The sequence below is a fragment of the Aphis gossypii genome, chromosome X (genome assembly GCF_020184175.1).
Source record: "Aphis gossypii isolate Hap1 chromosome X, ASM2018417v2, whole genome shotgun sequence".
NCBI classification, from domain to species: domain Eukaryota; kingdom Metazoa; phylum Arthropoda; class Insecta; order Hemiptera; family Aphididae; genus Aphis; species Aphis gossypii.
In genome coordinates this window covers 17,540,332-17,555,071 of record NC_065533.1, presented here as the reverse complement: position 1 = coordinate 17,555,071, position 14,740 = coordinate 17,540,332, and the positions used below count along the sequence as shown (strand labels likewise).

Below are 14,740 nucleotides of genomic sequence, written 5' to 3'. Positions count from 1 at the left end.
TTTTTTCATTATAATATTTTATTAATTTTAGTTTAAATATTAGTAATATTACAAAATGATATGATCTATGAGTATATCATATACTATACACTATATACTATATAGTATATGACTATCATAATATACTCATTACTCATATACTTATATGACTATTGGGAGGCTTGACTATTCTTGATCTTCGTTCTATACAAGATCTATAAAAAAGTATGCTTAGAACAGATTATGTTTCTACTTAAAAATATAAATGCACATCATCTATAAAGTAGTTATTGCATTGTACAATATTAACGATTTCTTCAGAATTTTAGATCAGATTAGTAAATCAATTTTATCTCGACTTCAATATTACAATAGTCATTAATATATATTAAATACCCGACTAAAAATAGAATAGTTTCTATGAAACTTTACAAGTCATAGTTTATAGTGTCTATACAAATACATTTAATGTCAATTTAGAACAGATTATCCGAAAAATTGTTAATATTACGAAAAAAATCATTAAAACATGCATTTATATGTCCTAACCCATAAAATATGTAAACTATGCAAAATAAGATTTGGTATTTGAACTATAAATAAGTTAAAACAAATTTTGACCGAATCCATTTTAGTGTTGCAAAAAAAAAAAACATGCAAATGCATTAAATTCGCAGTTTTGGTTATTAATACTTAATAATACTATTTTGTGATATCATTAGAGACCCTCGGTTAGCTAAGGTTATGAAGTTATTTTTAAATATTATAAATTGGTCATTTGTGATTTACTAACTAAGTTTTGAATCTTAAAAATTATAAAATCAAAGTTATTTTATTTAAATTTAAATTTATTATGTTACTTAATGGTTAATTATAATAATATCTGTATATTAGAATTTTTTTTTGATTAGATTTTATTATCTAAACAAGAATATAACAAATGGTGTAGTCATTTTTTATAACCTATCCAAGTACTATAGAAAAAGAAACTGACTAACAAATAGTGATAAAAAGTCCATAACACATTGATTTAGATTTAGTTATTAATGAATTTAATACTTAAAAGCATAAAGTATATAAGGCGTGTAGAGGTACCTATTATATTATTGCAATAAATTATAAATTTGTATTTTTAATGTATTGTCGTTTATAAAAACAAAATTTAAATTATAAAAAAATAACTTTAATAGGATAGAACCCAGAAATATTGTAGGCACCATATGAACTTCAAGTCTGCGCATGCCTATGAGGTTGGTACCTAACATAAGTATATACTTCGTTGAATAAGTAGGTACCTACCAATACGGCTATACGTTTCGGTTAATAAAATAAGTTGCAATATCATTTTGGAACATACCTTTTGTACAGAACGGGCCATCCCAGCCAGGTGGACATTTACATACAAAGGACGTGTTGCCGCTTTCACTTACACAGTGGCCTTTGTTCTGGCATTTGAATTCAGTGCATGGAGCTTGTTTGTTACACGAATCTCCGGTGAATTCCTTGATGATCAAACCGATATTTATAATGATGCCACCAGAAACGCGTATAATATGATAGAAGAACAAAAAATGAGAACTCACCTGAAGGCAATGGCAGTGCGGTTTCATGTCCATGTCCAACCAACAGCTACCACCGTGATGGCACAAGTCGCCGCCGCATGGCGTCCCATCGCAATCAGCTATGTTCCTGCCAGCAGCGATCGATGAATAATTGAGTGGTATCGTCTCGTAGTCGATCGACAGTCTGCGTATGCATCCGGCGAATGGAACCGGAAGTCCGGCCGTGGAACCGGGTGGCATGCGGGACAGATCTGGCAAACCACCTAAATAAATACGAGAACCGATTATTTCAGGTAATATAATTAAGTATAAGTCGATGGTAGGCAAAGCCCAGAATTTCACACTTTTCACTTAGATTTGGGAACCCGGGTTCGAAAAAAACATCGTAAAATTGATTTCAAATATTATACCACCTTATAATATTTAAAATTTACTATATTTACAATGAATTTTTGGTGTATTCATAGACTCCCCAAGTGGGTGGACTAAGCCTGTGGCCTGTGGGATATTAAAACTTCTCTGTATAGTGGGTGGGCCGCGACAGATAATAGGCAGCAATCTGTTATTTATTGTAATTAACTGTTTTATGGCTGTAGAGAAAAATATGTTGACATTGTTAAAAATAAAAATGATTTATTAGATACAAATCTATTTATACATATTTTTAAGATAAATATAATATTCTGCCTTTATTAAGAACAAAATATGAACTATTTTCTTAATAAATTAGTAATTTAACTGCAACTTGTTCTATAAAACTTCAAAATAAGCGTGCATTTATAAGTACATTTATAAAAAAAATCACTAAAAATAAATCTAGGACGAAACAAATATTTGTTGGTCAAATGTTTTTCTGGGTAGAATATTTTTCATAATCCACTATTGAATATTACACTTTTTATTTTCAATTGAAAGATAAACTATCTTTTCTATCTTTTTTAAAATTTATTGATTTCAATAAAACAATAAAATTAAGTGCGTGTTTAATTGAACTTTTTATTAAAAATGTATATTAGTTTTAGCAAAATTTTTCGCACTGGGTTTTGTCAATCCTTAACTATTCTTAAGAATGACCCTGTATTCATAGTTTAATACATACCGAAGTATATAAGATTGTCAAAGTTCGAAATACCCTCCGACGGCTGCAAGACGGCGTAGTTGACCATTCCGTCGACCCACAGGTACAGTTTGCGACGATACCGACCCACTCTAACGCTATGCCATTCTGACAGCGTCAATACTCGACCGCTACGGACCACCAGTACATCGTCTTGACGTTTCGTTTCACCCACTAGAAATATACAGAGAAGGAAATTAGTAAAACTGTAGCAACTACATCGATTATCTTTAAAAAAAATCAATTATTTTTGTAAATAATTGTAAAAATTAAAGATGATTGATGAAAAGGTGACTTAAACATAAATAATAGGTACCTAATCTTGATAAATATTTTAATATTGATAAACCAAATTAATGCAAAAACAGTTTTAAACAGTAGTTTTTAACATAAATTTGTTTTATTTATTTGTTTATTTTTCGTTTTTTGTAACTTGTATTGTTGTTTTGGAAATTAATAAATTTAAAAAATTTAAATTTATTTTTATTATTATAATAAATTATAATATTGTTGTAAGTTACTGAAGTTAGTCAGATACTCAGATGATTCACTGACAAAAAACTGTAGGTACAACGAATTCATCAAAAACAACTAATAACACCAGTAATTTTACCTTCATTTAATGAGTTTATCATTCCACTCGAGGAAACAATTATGAACATTAGATAATTAAACATTTTTTTTGTCTTTATGATAGTTTCACATAAAACCAAGCCATTCCACACATGCTAATTTTATTAATGATAAATGATCTAAATATTAAAATGGTTGATTGTAAACATTTGTATAAATTGATGGTACTTTTTCATTACTGCTTAAAATTTTCTATTAATTATTTATATTAGGACCTAAACTTTCATACATATTGTTAAATATGCATTCAACAATTCAAAAATATGTAAAGTAAAACTCTTTATTGTTGATTAAAATGTATCTTGGTTTTGTAGATTCCAAAATGAAATATAATTTGACACCATAAAGACACAATAACACAATTATATAATATATATATATATATTACAATTATATAGGTACAATTATTACTATTTGTTGTATTAGTTATTAAATTTAATAATGTTTTGATATTTATTTTCCCCCAGATAAAATAGAAAAAATATATCTTCATTTACATGTATTTAAATGAATTGTGTAATTAAGACCAACATTTAATCTATGCTCAATTATACATAAATTCTCATAAACGCAATGAAAAAAACATTTCTATAAACTTCAATAAACAGATGTATTTTTCCGCTTTTACCAATTTGTATGAACTATGAAGACATATTCAAAAAAAAATTGTCGTTGCGCTCTATTATCGTGAATTCGTGTTTTATAATTCATAGTAACACTGGTTGGCAACTTATTGGCACAGCTCATAAAGTCATTAGTATTATATATTATTGTATACGCCTACCTCAGTTAGGTACCAGTATAGGAACACGATATCGATATAGGTATGTCGTATGTGTTATATTAACAATAATCATACGCTTTACCTATTATAAACTTATAACCATTAATGATTTTTAAACGAGTTTCTTCAACATAATTGTTAAATACCTTTTTATGTTTTGTAGACAAATATTCGTGTAATCTATTTTCAATGAGCAATAATGAGCCACAATAATAAAACAGGAAATCTAATCAAATTAGGTAAATTAGTGGGATATTTCTACCATTTTAATCATTTGAACACTTGAAATACATTCATTGTATATTTACACATCAACGAGGACAAATCTATCTTTGGATTAGCAAATATTGGTAAAAATTATATTTATTTTTATATTTACAAGTTAACATACTTTTTATAAAAATTCAATAAAATTTGTTTTGCGTCTAGTTCAATCATCATGAATTCAGCTGGGCGTGATTTGGACTACTACATAAAACGACAGAAGAACAACGAGGCGTCCAGATTAAGCAAAACAAAGAGGAAGGAAAAGGAAATCGAAATGGAAAAGAAAAAAATACAATTAGAAGCAATGTGTTTAAAATTGAAAAAAGAAATTCACATTCTCCAACAAATGAAATTAGACAAGTAAGTCGAAATACTAAAAAGTCTATTTTTTATGTAAAAAAAATATATATACCTTTAAGATCGAGCTAGAGTACCATTTTGAATCAATACCGACTATCGTAGAATGGTGTGAATAGGTTTGTAGTATTGATGAGTAAATATTAGAATAATAGTATACATCCTAATTAATTAAGTAATAAATTTACTTATCGAAATCCTACTGGAGGCTTACCAATTGTTAATTGGACCAGTGGATAAGATCGATGTAGTTATAATTAAAATATTAATTAAAAGCACACTCAGTTTATTTAATACACTTACAAGAATACTTTTATTGTTTGAAATATAACATATTATAATGAACTTAAATTAAAGCACTTATTACACATTACAATATGACCATCGCGGGGACAGTGTCGTTGTAGGGATCTGGCAAACGGTCGATGGGAATTGTCCGAGTGGTTAGCACAATTATTATTTATTTTAAGGACATACTACTATACTAGTATAACGCTATTGGTCTCAGATGACCATATTATTGTGATGTTGTTATGTGTGTGAATTTGTATACAATAAGATGTAGGTATACACTGAGGTTTTGATGATAACACCCTTTCCAGCTATTGACTATAAAAGATGGCCATCATTACAATATACAATTTACGGTTAATTGTTTTTTTTATTTCTATTTTTTAATAATAAAAACTTACGAAGAATCTCATATTAAATTGTTATGGTTTTTGACCCAGCGAAAATTAAAAAAATATTATTAGTATTATTTTTTAAAATAAAAAATGAAATTCACCATATAACTTAGGAAAGGTAGAGTGATTTGTTAGTAGCGAATGTGCACATATTTCGATGTATCAGACATAAGTAATTCCGTTTAAAAAAATGCTAGTGAGCATAACCACCCTGTAGATATCATTAAATGTAAGTTGTCCATTTTTTTTTAATTATTTAAATTTGAGTAAATATATAATATATTTATATCTGGTTTTTAAGCATAAAAACAATTATGAAATAATTGAAATTGTAATGAATAATTTGGCAACGTCGCATCCAATTTCACTTGCCTTTGAATACCTAGTTAAAATCATGTTTTTTGTTATTCTGGCTTTGCGCTCAATACTACTCCGCCGGCTCTGCTTGTACATTAGGAGTCCAGCGAGTCATTGTCTAATGGGTTACGTACGTTAAATTTGAATATGATATTTCATAATTCATTAAATTATCATTATCATTACTACTAGTTATTTTTCTTACTTTTAGTACTATGCTAGGTCGAATTAATATTTGTCGAAAATATAATCGCACATAATATTATACTATTAGTATTTCATTATTACCTAAAATTTTGCAAATCATTTTATTTTATAACACTTACTTTAAATACTGAAAAACACTGTGAATAGGTTCATCGTACGAATAGATAATATCTTAAATTAATCTATTTTTTAAATCTTATTAGGTACCTATAGTGAAATTTAAAATATACGTAAAAGTTTTATATCTAATGAATATTTTTTTTAAATTATACAAAAATAATTAACATTGTTATTCATTGTAAAAAAAAAGTAAATTTCTACCAAATTTAAAGTGCCAATATCTATAAAGGGATTATATAGCAAACTAGTGTTAAGACGCAGTCACTACTCCCAGGTTCTTTAAATGCTTATGAAAATATTAAAAAGTTCTCGATATTCTCAAATTTGTAAATGAACAATTTATAAGGAACCTTGTATTATATGTTCAATCATTGTTACTCAATACTCATTCATAAATTTTTTATTCGCATTTATACTTTAGATATTTTATATATTTTAGAAAAAACCAATAATATATTAAAAATGTGTTTTATTTAGTAAAATATATTATATCATATTATTTTAAATTAAACATAATAATATGTAGCTTGGTCGGAAACTGTCGACGAGGACTCATTCTAATTTTTGATTCAATCTTATTTTTATGTTTTATGTAGATGTTAATAATGTTATATTTAAGTAATAGTAATTAGTAATGAACTATTGTTTTGTTAAGGAAACACTATCATATTTATTTATTTTAAATTTATTTAATTTCTTCATTTAGTTCATCACAATATTTTAACGATATTTAGTACTTTAATCCGTGATTAAAATATGATGAAAAAAATGAATTTTACTGTGTTTGTCGTTTGTAATGTTCTACCATATGAGTATGCTATATAGTAGATTATTATACAATTGTTAATAATAAATAATAATACACTTTCTGCGCCTTACTTAATTATTACGAGTCAATACTTCCATTATTTTAATTGGTATATATACCTACTGAAATAGAGAGAAGATAGAACAGTATAATAAATTGTAGTGGCAATTATATTATTTCATGAATTATTAAAATGTATGCTATACTTAATTGAGATTCATAATCTTAAATATTATTGAAGTATACTAATTAATATATCCATTAATTAATTTTATTTTTAAATACAACATTACTTAAAAATTTGTTCTGTTTTTCAGAGCAAAAAATAATTGCACAGCACAATTCAGACAAGGGCAACAAACATCATAGTGTGAATATGTGAATATTATGATTTATAACAGCAAAGTTTTTTATTATTTGTTTTTATAATTAATTATTTTAAAATGTTTACTTATTGCAATAACACAATTAACGTAAAAGATAATGTTTTAGCATTAACACCCAATATTATAATAATTTATAACTAGTTTTTTTTTTGTATTTCCCAATTAAAGTTTTAAAAAGTATTGATTTTTTTTCTTTTCACTCTCTAAATCTATATCTTTTAAATTAGTATCTAACTACAAAAAACCATCAGCAAAATTGTAGATTTTTACTGCTTTAGTAACTGATAAAGTCAGAAAACAGAACATTGTTTATTTGCTCTATATCATTGTAGAACCAGTAAATTCATTATTCCGCTTAAAGATATTATGTTTTTTTAACTATAAGTTTTGAAAAATTATTTACTAAATTTAGTATTTATATATTTATATTCCTTGATAGTATTGTATGTAATTAAAATACAATTTTACTTTTAAATGTACGGGTACTTTCATTAAAAATGTATTCTAACTCATTTAAGCATAACATTTTTATCGTTTTTTAAATAGAAAAAAAAACTACAGTAAATTGCAAATACTTTTAAACAGCTTAAAATAAGTTTAAATTTTTTGAAAATTGTATTTCTATAATAAATTAATAAAAAGAGAATATTTTAAATTTTTATTATTACAATTTTTGGAATAATGTAAAAACTTATGTAAATTTACTTTTTTTTTTTTAAATTCCAAGGAAAAACCTTTTCAGACATAGAGTTTTATAATAAAAAATTGGTAATTTTACAGTCCCACTCTACTGTATAGAAGGTATTAGGTTTACACCGTCATTGAGTAGATCTCCGTAATGGATGTGTTAAATTTGAATTTGACAATAATCATTTCACAATCATTTCTACAAAAAACGATTCTGAGCAGACTGTCTGTCGGCCTCCTATGAGTAATATAATCGTATTAGGTACAATAATTATGAGTATATTTTATAATATTTTAACATTGTTATTTTAGTAATTTATTTTATTAGTACTATTATAGTGGTTGCATTATTTTTTGCCGAAAACATAACCGCATAAATTATATTATAAAATAATATGTATATTGTATATTATTAGTATACATATATATATATATATATTATATTATTATTATCATATATTTTTGTTATTTCATTTTAAGTTAATATGTACTTATTTACTGTCGTAAATATAAAGTGGTATAAATAATAAATCAGTGATATTTCATGTAGCCCGAGTAGAAGGTCTAATAGCAAGTAGATTCAATAACGGACAATCCGCAGTGCATGACTTAAAAATTATGTGTCTAAAGACCAAAGTCTAAATATTCTAAATATAACATGATGATTTATCGTTTTTATAAAAGTGTCTATAATTTGTATGCATTTTGGACAATGGGGCACCTCTTTCATTTTTTGCGTATAGTTTATCATCGTAAATTGAGGTTTGATTTTTGATGTCAAGGCCCTTTTTAAAATGTACAAGTAGTTCGAAAATTTCAAATCCACTTATATTTTTAGGGTCTTACTTTTTTAAAAAATAATCTAATGTTTTAAGCTCATCATCATAATCGTATAGTTACGCCTTGATATATTCATGCTCGTCGTGTACCACTTTTCCCCAACACATCCACCCGTAAAAAATAATTGCATTGCCAGTGTATTATAATGCCTATATTATGATAATAATATGATAGTTGATCGTTACCTCGAACGGAGATCCTTAATTCCAGCACGCCGCCGTACAGTGACAGGCACATGAACTTCTTGCGCGCCGCGTCGTGTCTCACGAAAAACACTATGCCGTGTTCGCCGGACGGTTTTATTTCGAGCTCGACACTGAACTGCTGCATATTGAGCTCTGCGGCCGCAGACACCGACAGGAAAGACCGCTTGCCCAGGAACCGGACGTCGGACAGCCGCTCTTCCCGGCCACAGTATTTGCCGGTCCTGCCCGCCGGACAGTCACACTCGTATCCTTCGCCTACCGGTACGCACGTCGACCCGTCCGAGCAGTTATGTCGGTTCGCGTCACACGCATTGTAACGGTGCGAACACACAGGACCGTACCATCCATCGTCGCACACGCACCTAAAACAACGCGATCGATAATAATAATCAATAAGTCTCAACAGTGGTAATGCAGGGGAACTTAAAATAAAATTAAACATTAAATTAATCAATAGAATAAGCTAATGCGGTCCTTAAACATGAGTTAGTGGCCCACGATTGTATAGGTTCTTTAAATTTTATTAAACCATTTTTATATGCAACCAGGCATTATAGGATAATATTATTGTACTATGAATTTTGTTTTTAAACTTTTGTACATGACTAATTTGACTGATTACTGTATTAAATCTTTTACAGTAAATTTGAAAAAAATATATAACGATGTAATATATGAGTTTGATTAGGTAGTAATAATAGTCACGAGGACTCATAAATTTTGTCTTATACCTACTTTTAAAACAACTTGCTGTCATCTACCAAGTTGTACCTATGACTATCAGACACACTCCTAATTACTTCTAAACTTAATTTATTAATGAATAAATTATAAATAAATTTGTATTTGATAAAAATAGAAAATGAAATGTGTATAATATATTAGAATATATTTGTTTATTTCCATACATATTGCAGATAACTAAAAATGGAATATCAAATATATAACCACATAGGTTTAAATTTTCGATAATAATAGTAGAATATTGTAACACATTTTAACCAATTAACCTTTAATTTAACATTAATTTGGTAAAAGCTTTAAGTACATATCTATGGTTATTCATTTTTGAATTACAATAAAAATCATTTATTAATAAATCGTTATTTTAACCGTGAATATTCAATTTTGTCAAATTTAAACTTTAGAGGCTCATCAAAAACATTTGAGGCATTATGAAAATTTTCTACTTTTGACTTAATAAGAATTCTTATAAGTAAAACTTCAAAGTGAAAACCTTGATCAAATTATGAATATTAAAAATTATATGCATTTTTAATTTTAGAATAATTTGTAATTTTTCGTGATTTTGACGAAAATTATTTTTATAAATACTTAAAAAAAAGTATTTTTTCTTTTTTCTTTACGAAATTTCCCATAATTTATGGCACGTTATATATAGTTTAATGCAGTACAGATTTAGCTTTTTATTGATAAAAAAGAAAGTAATGAATAAATTAGTGACATCACAACAATAAAACATCACTATAATATAACATTTATGTAAACATGAAGACACTCACGCTAACGAAGAACCGTGTTGAATGCACGCACCGTTGTGTTGACATATGTTGTTTCTATAACATTCGTTAGTCGAGCATTGGGACACGGATCTACCAGTATTTACTGTGGAATATGCACGTGACAGACTCAACGGAACAGTTACATGACCAGCTTTTAACTTCACCTCACTCATGCATCCAACGAAGCCAGTGTGCAACGGCAAGTCGTGTGGCAGATCGGCCATTCCAGGAGACTCGTGGCCGCCTAGGATGATAAAAAGATAAAATTTTACTTCAATAAATATATATTAGACACACTGTATCAATCTATGGAAGAATAGGTATAAAATACTATGGCCCTGAGCAAAAAATATTTTACTTATAGTTAAAATATGAAAATAAGCAATAATGGGTTAAGAAGTGAAGAAAATACACTCCCTATCACTCTATCAAGTTTTTTCTATGAAATAATTCTACACAAGTAATAAATGATTTAGTATGTTTTTTATTGTGTAGACTGTGTAGAGACTTGATATGATAATATTAATATTTAACATTATTTACAAAAGTAAAAACTCAAAAGAACGAAAAGTTTGATTTTTGTATTACACTGAACGGCGTAAATGTTACGGACAATTAATATATTATTAAAATTATAATTTTATTATTTTAAAAATTAAAACAATGATAGATAATTCATTTTATTATATTACGATTATTTTTAAACAATTATAATACCGGTAATAATTTATCATAAGCTCAATATTGATGAATTACTATAAATGTATATATATATATATATGCAGATACGTGAAATAGATTTGTAAAAAAAATTGTATACGCGATTTAAAGTTTTTACAACACGTAGGTATATTATTATGTGTGAATGGAAAGCGAATGTCTGAAATAAAAATACGAAGTATTTATTATCAATAAATATTATCTAAAAAATATGTTGGATATTCGGTCATCACTCATCAGCGTGACAACACAAATACTCGTATATCAGTAGATAATGTCCAGTATTATGCTCGATTGCTAGAGGTCACACAACATTGGCATTAAGTATAGTATAGTAGACAACAGATATAAACAAGTAATGTGTAACGCGGTTACCGAGGTATAACACGGGTTTGGTGTTAAGTTGAGAGAGGCGTCCGACTGATTGGCCGGTGACGTTCGGGAAATTGTCTACCATGAGCCACGCGGTTCTTCCGTCTCGGCCCAATTTTACGACGTGCGCCTTTTTCGGCTGAAAGTTTATTGGCTTTGGTGTAAAAATCCTTCTGGCGCCGGCACCCAGATTCCACGTTAGCACAATGTATCCCTTAATAAAACTTAAGGCTACGTGATCGGTGGATGCGTCGTGACCTATGTACATCATTAGAGCGATTTGGTCCATAAAATTCGGCACGAAATGCATTGACAGCTCGAAACTTTGATGGATCTCAGCCGGTATAGAGTATGCGGCGAACGACGAGAGTCCGCTAACACTGCCCGGGAAAAACGGTTCTCCAATTTCAAGATCTATACGTACATTTGTCAAGGATAAATAAAATTTTAAGATTATTATTAAATACGTTCGACGGTGTGTGATTAAATCTGAATATTTTTTCATAAAATATATATTTGTGATACTAATAAACGTATAAACAATATTTATTAATAAATAAAAATTCATATGTTATGATTACTTACCATGCTCACAATACATTCCATGTTTTCCAAGTGGGCATAAACAAATGAATCCACTTCCGGGGTAAATAACACACGTGGCGCCAAATTTACATGGATTGTTTTCACACACTGACCGCTCGCAATTCTTCCCGACAAAGCTTTAAGATAAAGAATACATAATTTATTATTAATATTAATCAGTATTAGCTATTTAGTGTTGGCGTATTATTGTATAGTAGATATATTATATCTTGTGTTACAAGTTACAACTTATCAAAATTAAAGTTATCGTCGTTATTGAACTAGTCAAAGTATCGCAAATGAACATAGTGTTATATTATTTATACTAAATTAAAATCACACAATACTATTTGGAATTTGGACGTGACACATAGACAAAGTAAACATTTATCTAATATATTAATACTACGTATTGATTATAAACGTTTTGTATAGCTATAAAATATATTTAGTATTATTTTAAAATATAATTGTATTAATAAATAAGCAATTTTAAATCTTTGTCCTTTAAAATTAAAATTATAGGTTTGGAATTATTATTATTATAATCAATATCTCACCGGTCACATTATATTCTATAGCCTATACGTACCCAGAAGGACACAGGCAGTTCCATGAGTCTCCAAACTCTACACATGTTGCATAGCTTTGACAGGGGCTAGATAAGCATGTCAGCGAAGCGCATTCGATCACGCCATACCCGTCGGTGGCATTTTCGTATACGTTGTGAACAACTTCGTCAATCTGTAGGTAAATTATAACAATATAACAAGAACATATAGTGGTATCGCCATACCATTAACTTTATAAAATCAAAATTGCAAGTTTTGACCGCGCTTACTTGTAGACGCGATATGCAACCAGTGATTCCTACTGCAACAGGAAGTTCGGCTGTAGCGTTTTGGCCAGCCGGAAGTCCACCCAAATATAACAGTGCCACTTTTTTCGCCTTCTCTGGTGCCGTATCTGCCGCCTGTTCACCGCTCATGGCCAACGTTTCGTTGACTCTAAGTGATGCCTTGCAGTGATCAGACATAGAATGTGACATGGAATGCTCCAATCTAGAAACAGTTAATAAATTAGTATATATTATATATATTATATACACTACTAATGTAGTGGCGTAACTAGGTAAAAATTTGGGGAGCAAATTAAATTATTCATCACTGAAATTGAAATCATAATCTATAATTGTTTTTTTTTTTACACAAGTGTTAAAATTTATTTTATGGCTTAGAAATAAATCGTAGGTAGTCAATATCGTTAAATAATATTAAGTACCAACAGTTCATTAAAAAAGTTATATTATAACTAACTTGTTTGAAAAAATAATATAATGTGATGATAATATTACACTCATCATAATTCATAAAATAATATTATTGAGTCATTTTGGTAAATTAGATAATACGATAACGTTGATAATATATCAATATATGTATTACATAACAGGAAAAATGTGAAATAAAAAGTTGTACTTTAGACAATAATTTGAGAAAAAAACTTATAGATATATGCTAAATGCATTTATTATTTATTTCGAAAGTTTTAAAGATTTCAACTATTGGCATATTATAAAGGGGAACAAAATTATACCTTCTCCCCACAATTATGCAATTATGTCACTGCACTACTCGTCTTATTAGTTGTTGTTTTATTTGGTCTTGGCATTTTAAACTTACGCGGCTGTCAGCAATAGACGATGACCCGTATTCACTCGGTATCTGGTTTCACTAAATAACATTGTCTGTACGCCACATGAGAATTGAAACTTTAAAAGACCATCCTGTAACCAATATTATGTATATAGAATATTATAATTATCAGATTATTTGACATCGTAACCATCGACCGAACTTTTCAAGATAAAATAATGTGTTTTTTACTTTAATATATTTGTTTTTTAAGTAATATTTACCGTGTATTTAATAGTTAATTATTTATTAACTGTTATTGTTTACCTGTAAATAGAGACACATGTACATGTGCGTAGTGACTTGCGCGTAAAATAAAATTCCATTTGGTGCTAAGGTTCGTATTTCCATTGATATTTCAGCACCAGAACGGTTAGAGAGTCGATGGCTGAGAAACGATTGTCCTGTAAACGCAGATACCTTGATATCGATTTTCTCACTACATATTTCACCTTTCCACCCAAACGTACATTTGCACTAAAAATACAAGTACCAGTAAGTATAAATATAAATAATAAAGATCTGTAATTAGTGTAATTTATATATTATATTATTGTGACCGGAATTGACACGCGCAGACGATAGAATATCGATAAAATTATCCTAGTTCACCTGTATTATCATATTTAAGATACAACATTACATTTTGATAGGAATACCTACCTAATTTCAAATTATAAAAAAGTTATACCAATATTAATTTTCTCTAAATTTACGAGTGTAATATTATTCTTTTAATGATATTATTAAATAAGAAAATTCAAAAAATGTTTATGATGTTCGTCGAATAAAATATTATTCGCGATATATACCTACCCACACACAATGTCATATTATTTTTTTTTGACCT

General features: G+C 28.3%; 1 protein-coding gene and 1 long non-coding RNA gene across 3 annotated transcripts in view; one reads left to right on the top strand and one right to left on the bottom strand.

The window, feature by feature from the left end:
* Nucleotides 1-14,740, bottom strand: part of LOC114123651 (protein eyes shut) — a 43,790-nt gene that overhangs the window by 1,484 nt on the left and 27,566 nt on the right. For both annotated transcript variants that reach the window (XM_050205588.1, XM_050205589.1), the window contains 11 exons: nt 14,158-14,367; nt 13,879-13,982; nt 13,038-13,257; nt 12,789-12,940; nt 12,197-12,333; nt 11,615-12,025; nt 10,520-10,763; nt 8,976-9,358; nt 2,641-2,832; nt 1,563-1,804; nt 1,337-1,481 (listed from right to left, as the gene is read on the bottom strand). In XM_050205588.1, coding sequence (XP_050061545.1) covers nt 1,337-1,481; nt 1,563-1,804; nt 2,641-2,832; nt 8,976-9,358; nt 10,520-10,763; nt 11,615-12,025; nt 12,197-12,333; nt 12,789-12,940; nt 13,038-13,257; nt 13,879-13,982; nt 14,158-14,367 — 2,440 coding nt within the window. The remainder of the gene's footprint in view (nt 1-1,336; nt 1,482-1,562; nt 1,805-2,640; nt 2,833-8,975; nt 9,359-10,519; nt 10,764-11,614; nt 12,026-12,196; nt 12,334-12,788; nt 12,941-13,037; nt 13,258-13,878; nt 13,983-14,157; nt 14,368-14,740) is intronic.
* Nucleotides 4,022-7,611, top strand: LOC126551660 (uncharacterized). The gene is made up of 3 exons (XR_007605557.1): nt 4,022-4,425; nt 4,505-4,702; nt 7,195-7,611. It is a non-coding gene; the product is annotated as an uncharacterized LOC126551660 (long non-coding RNA).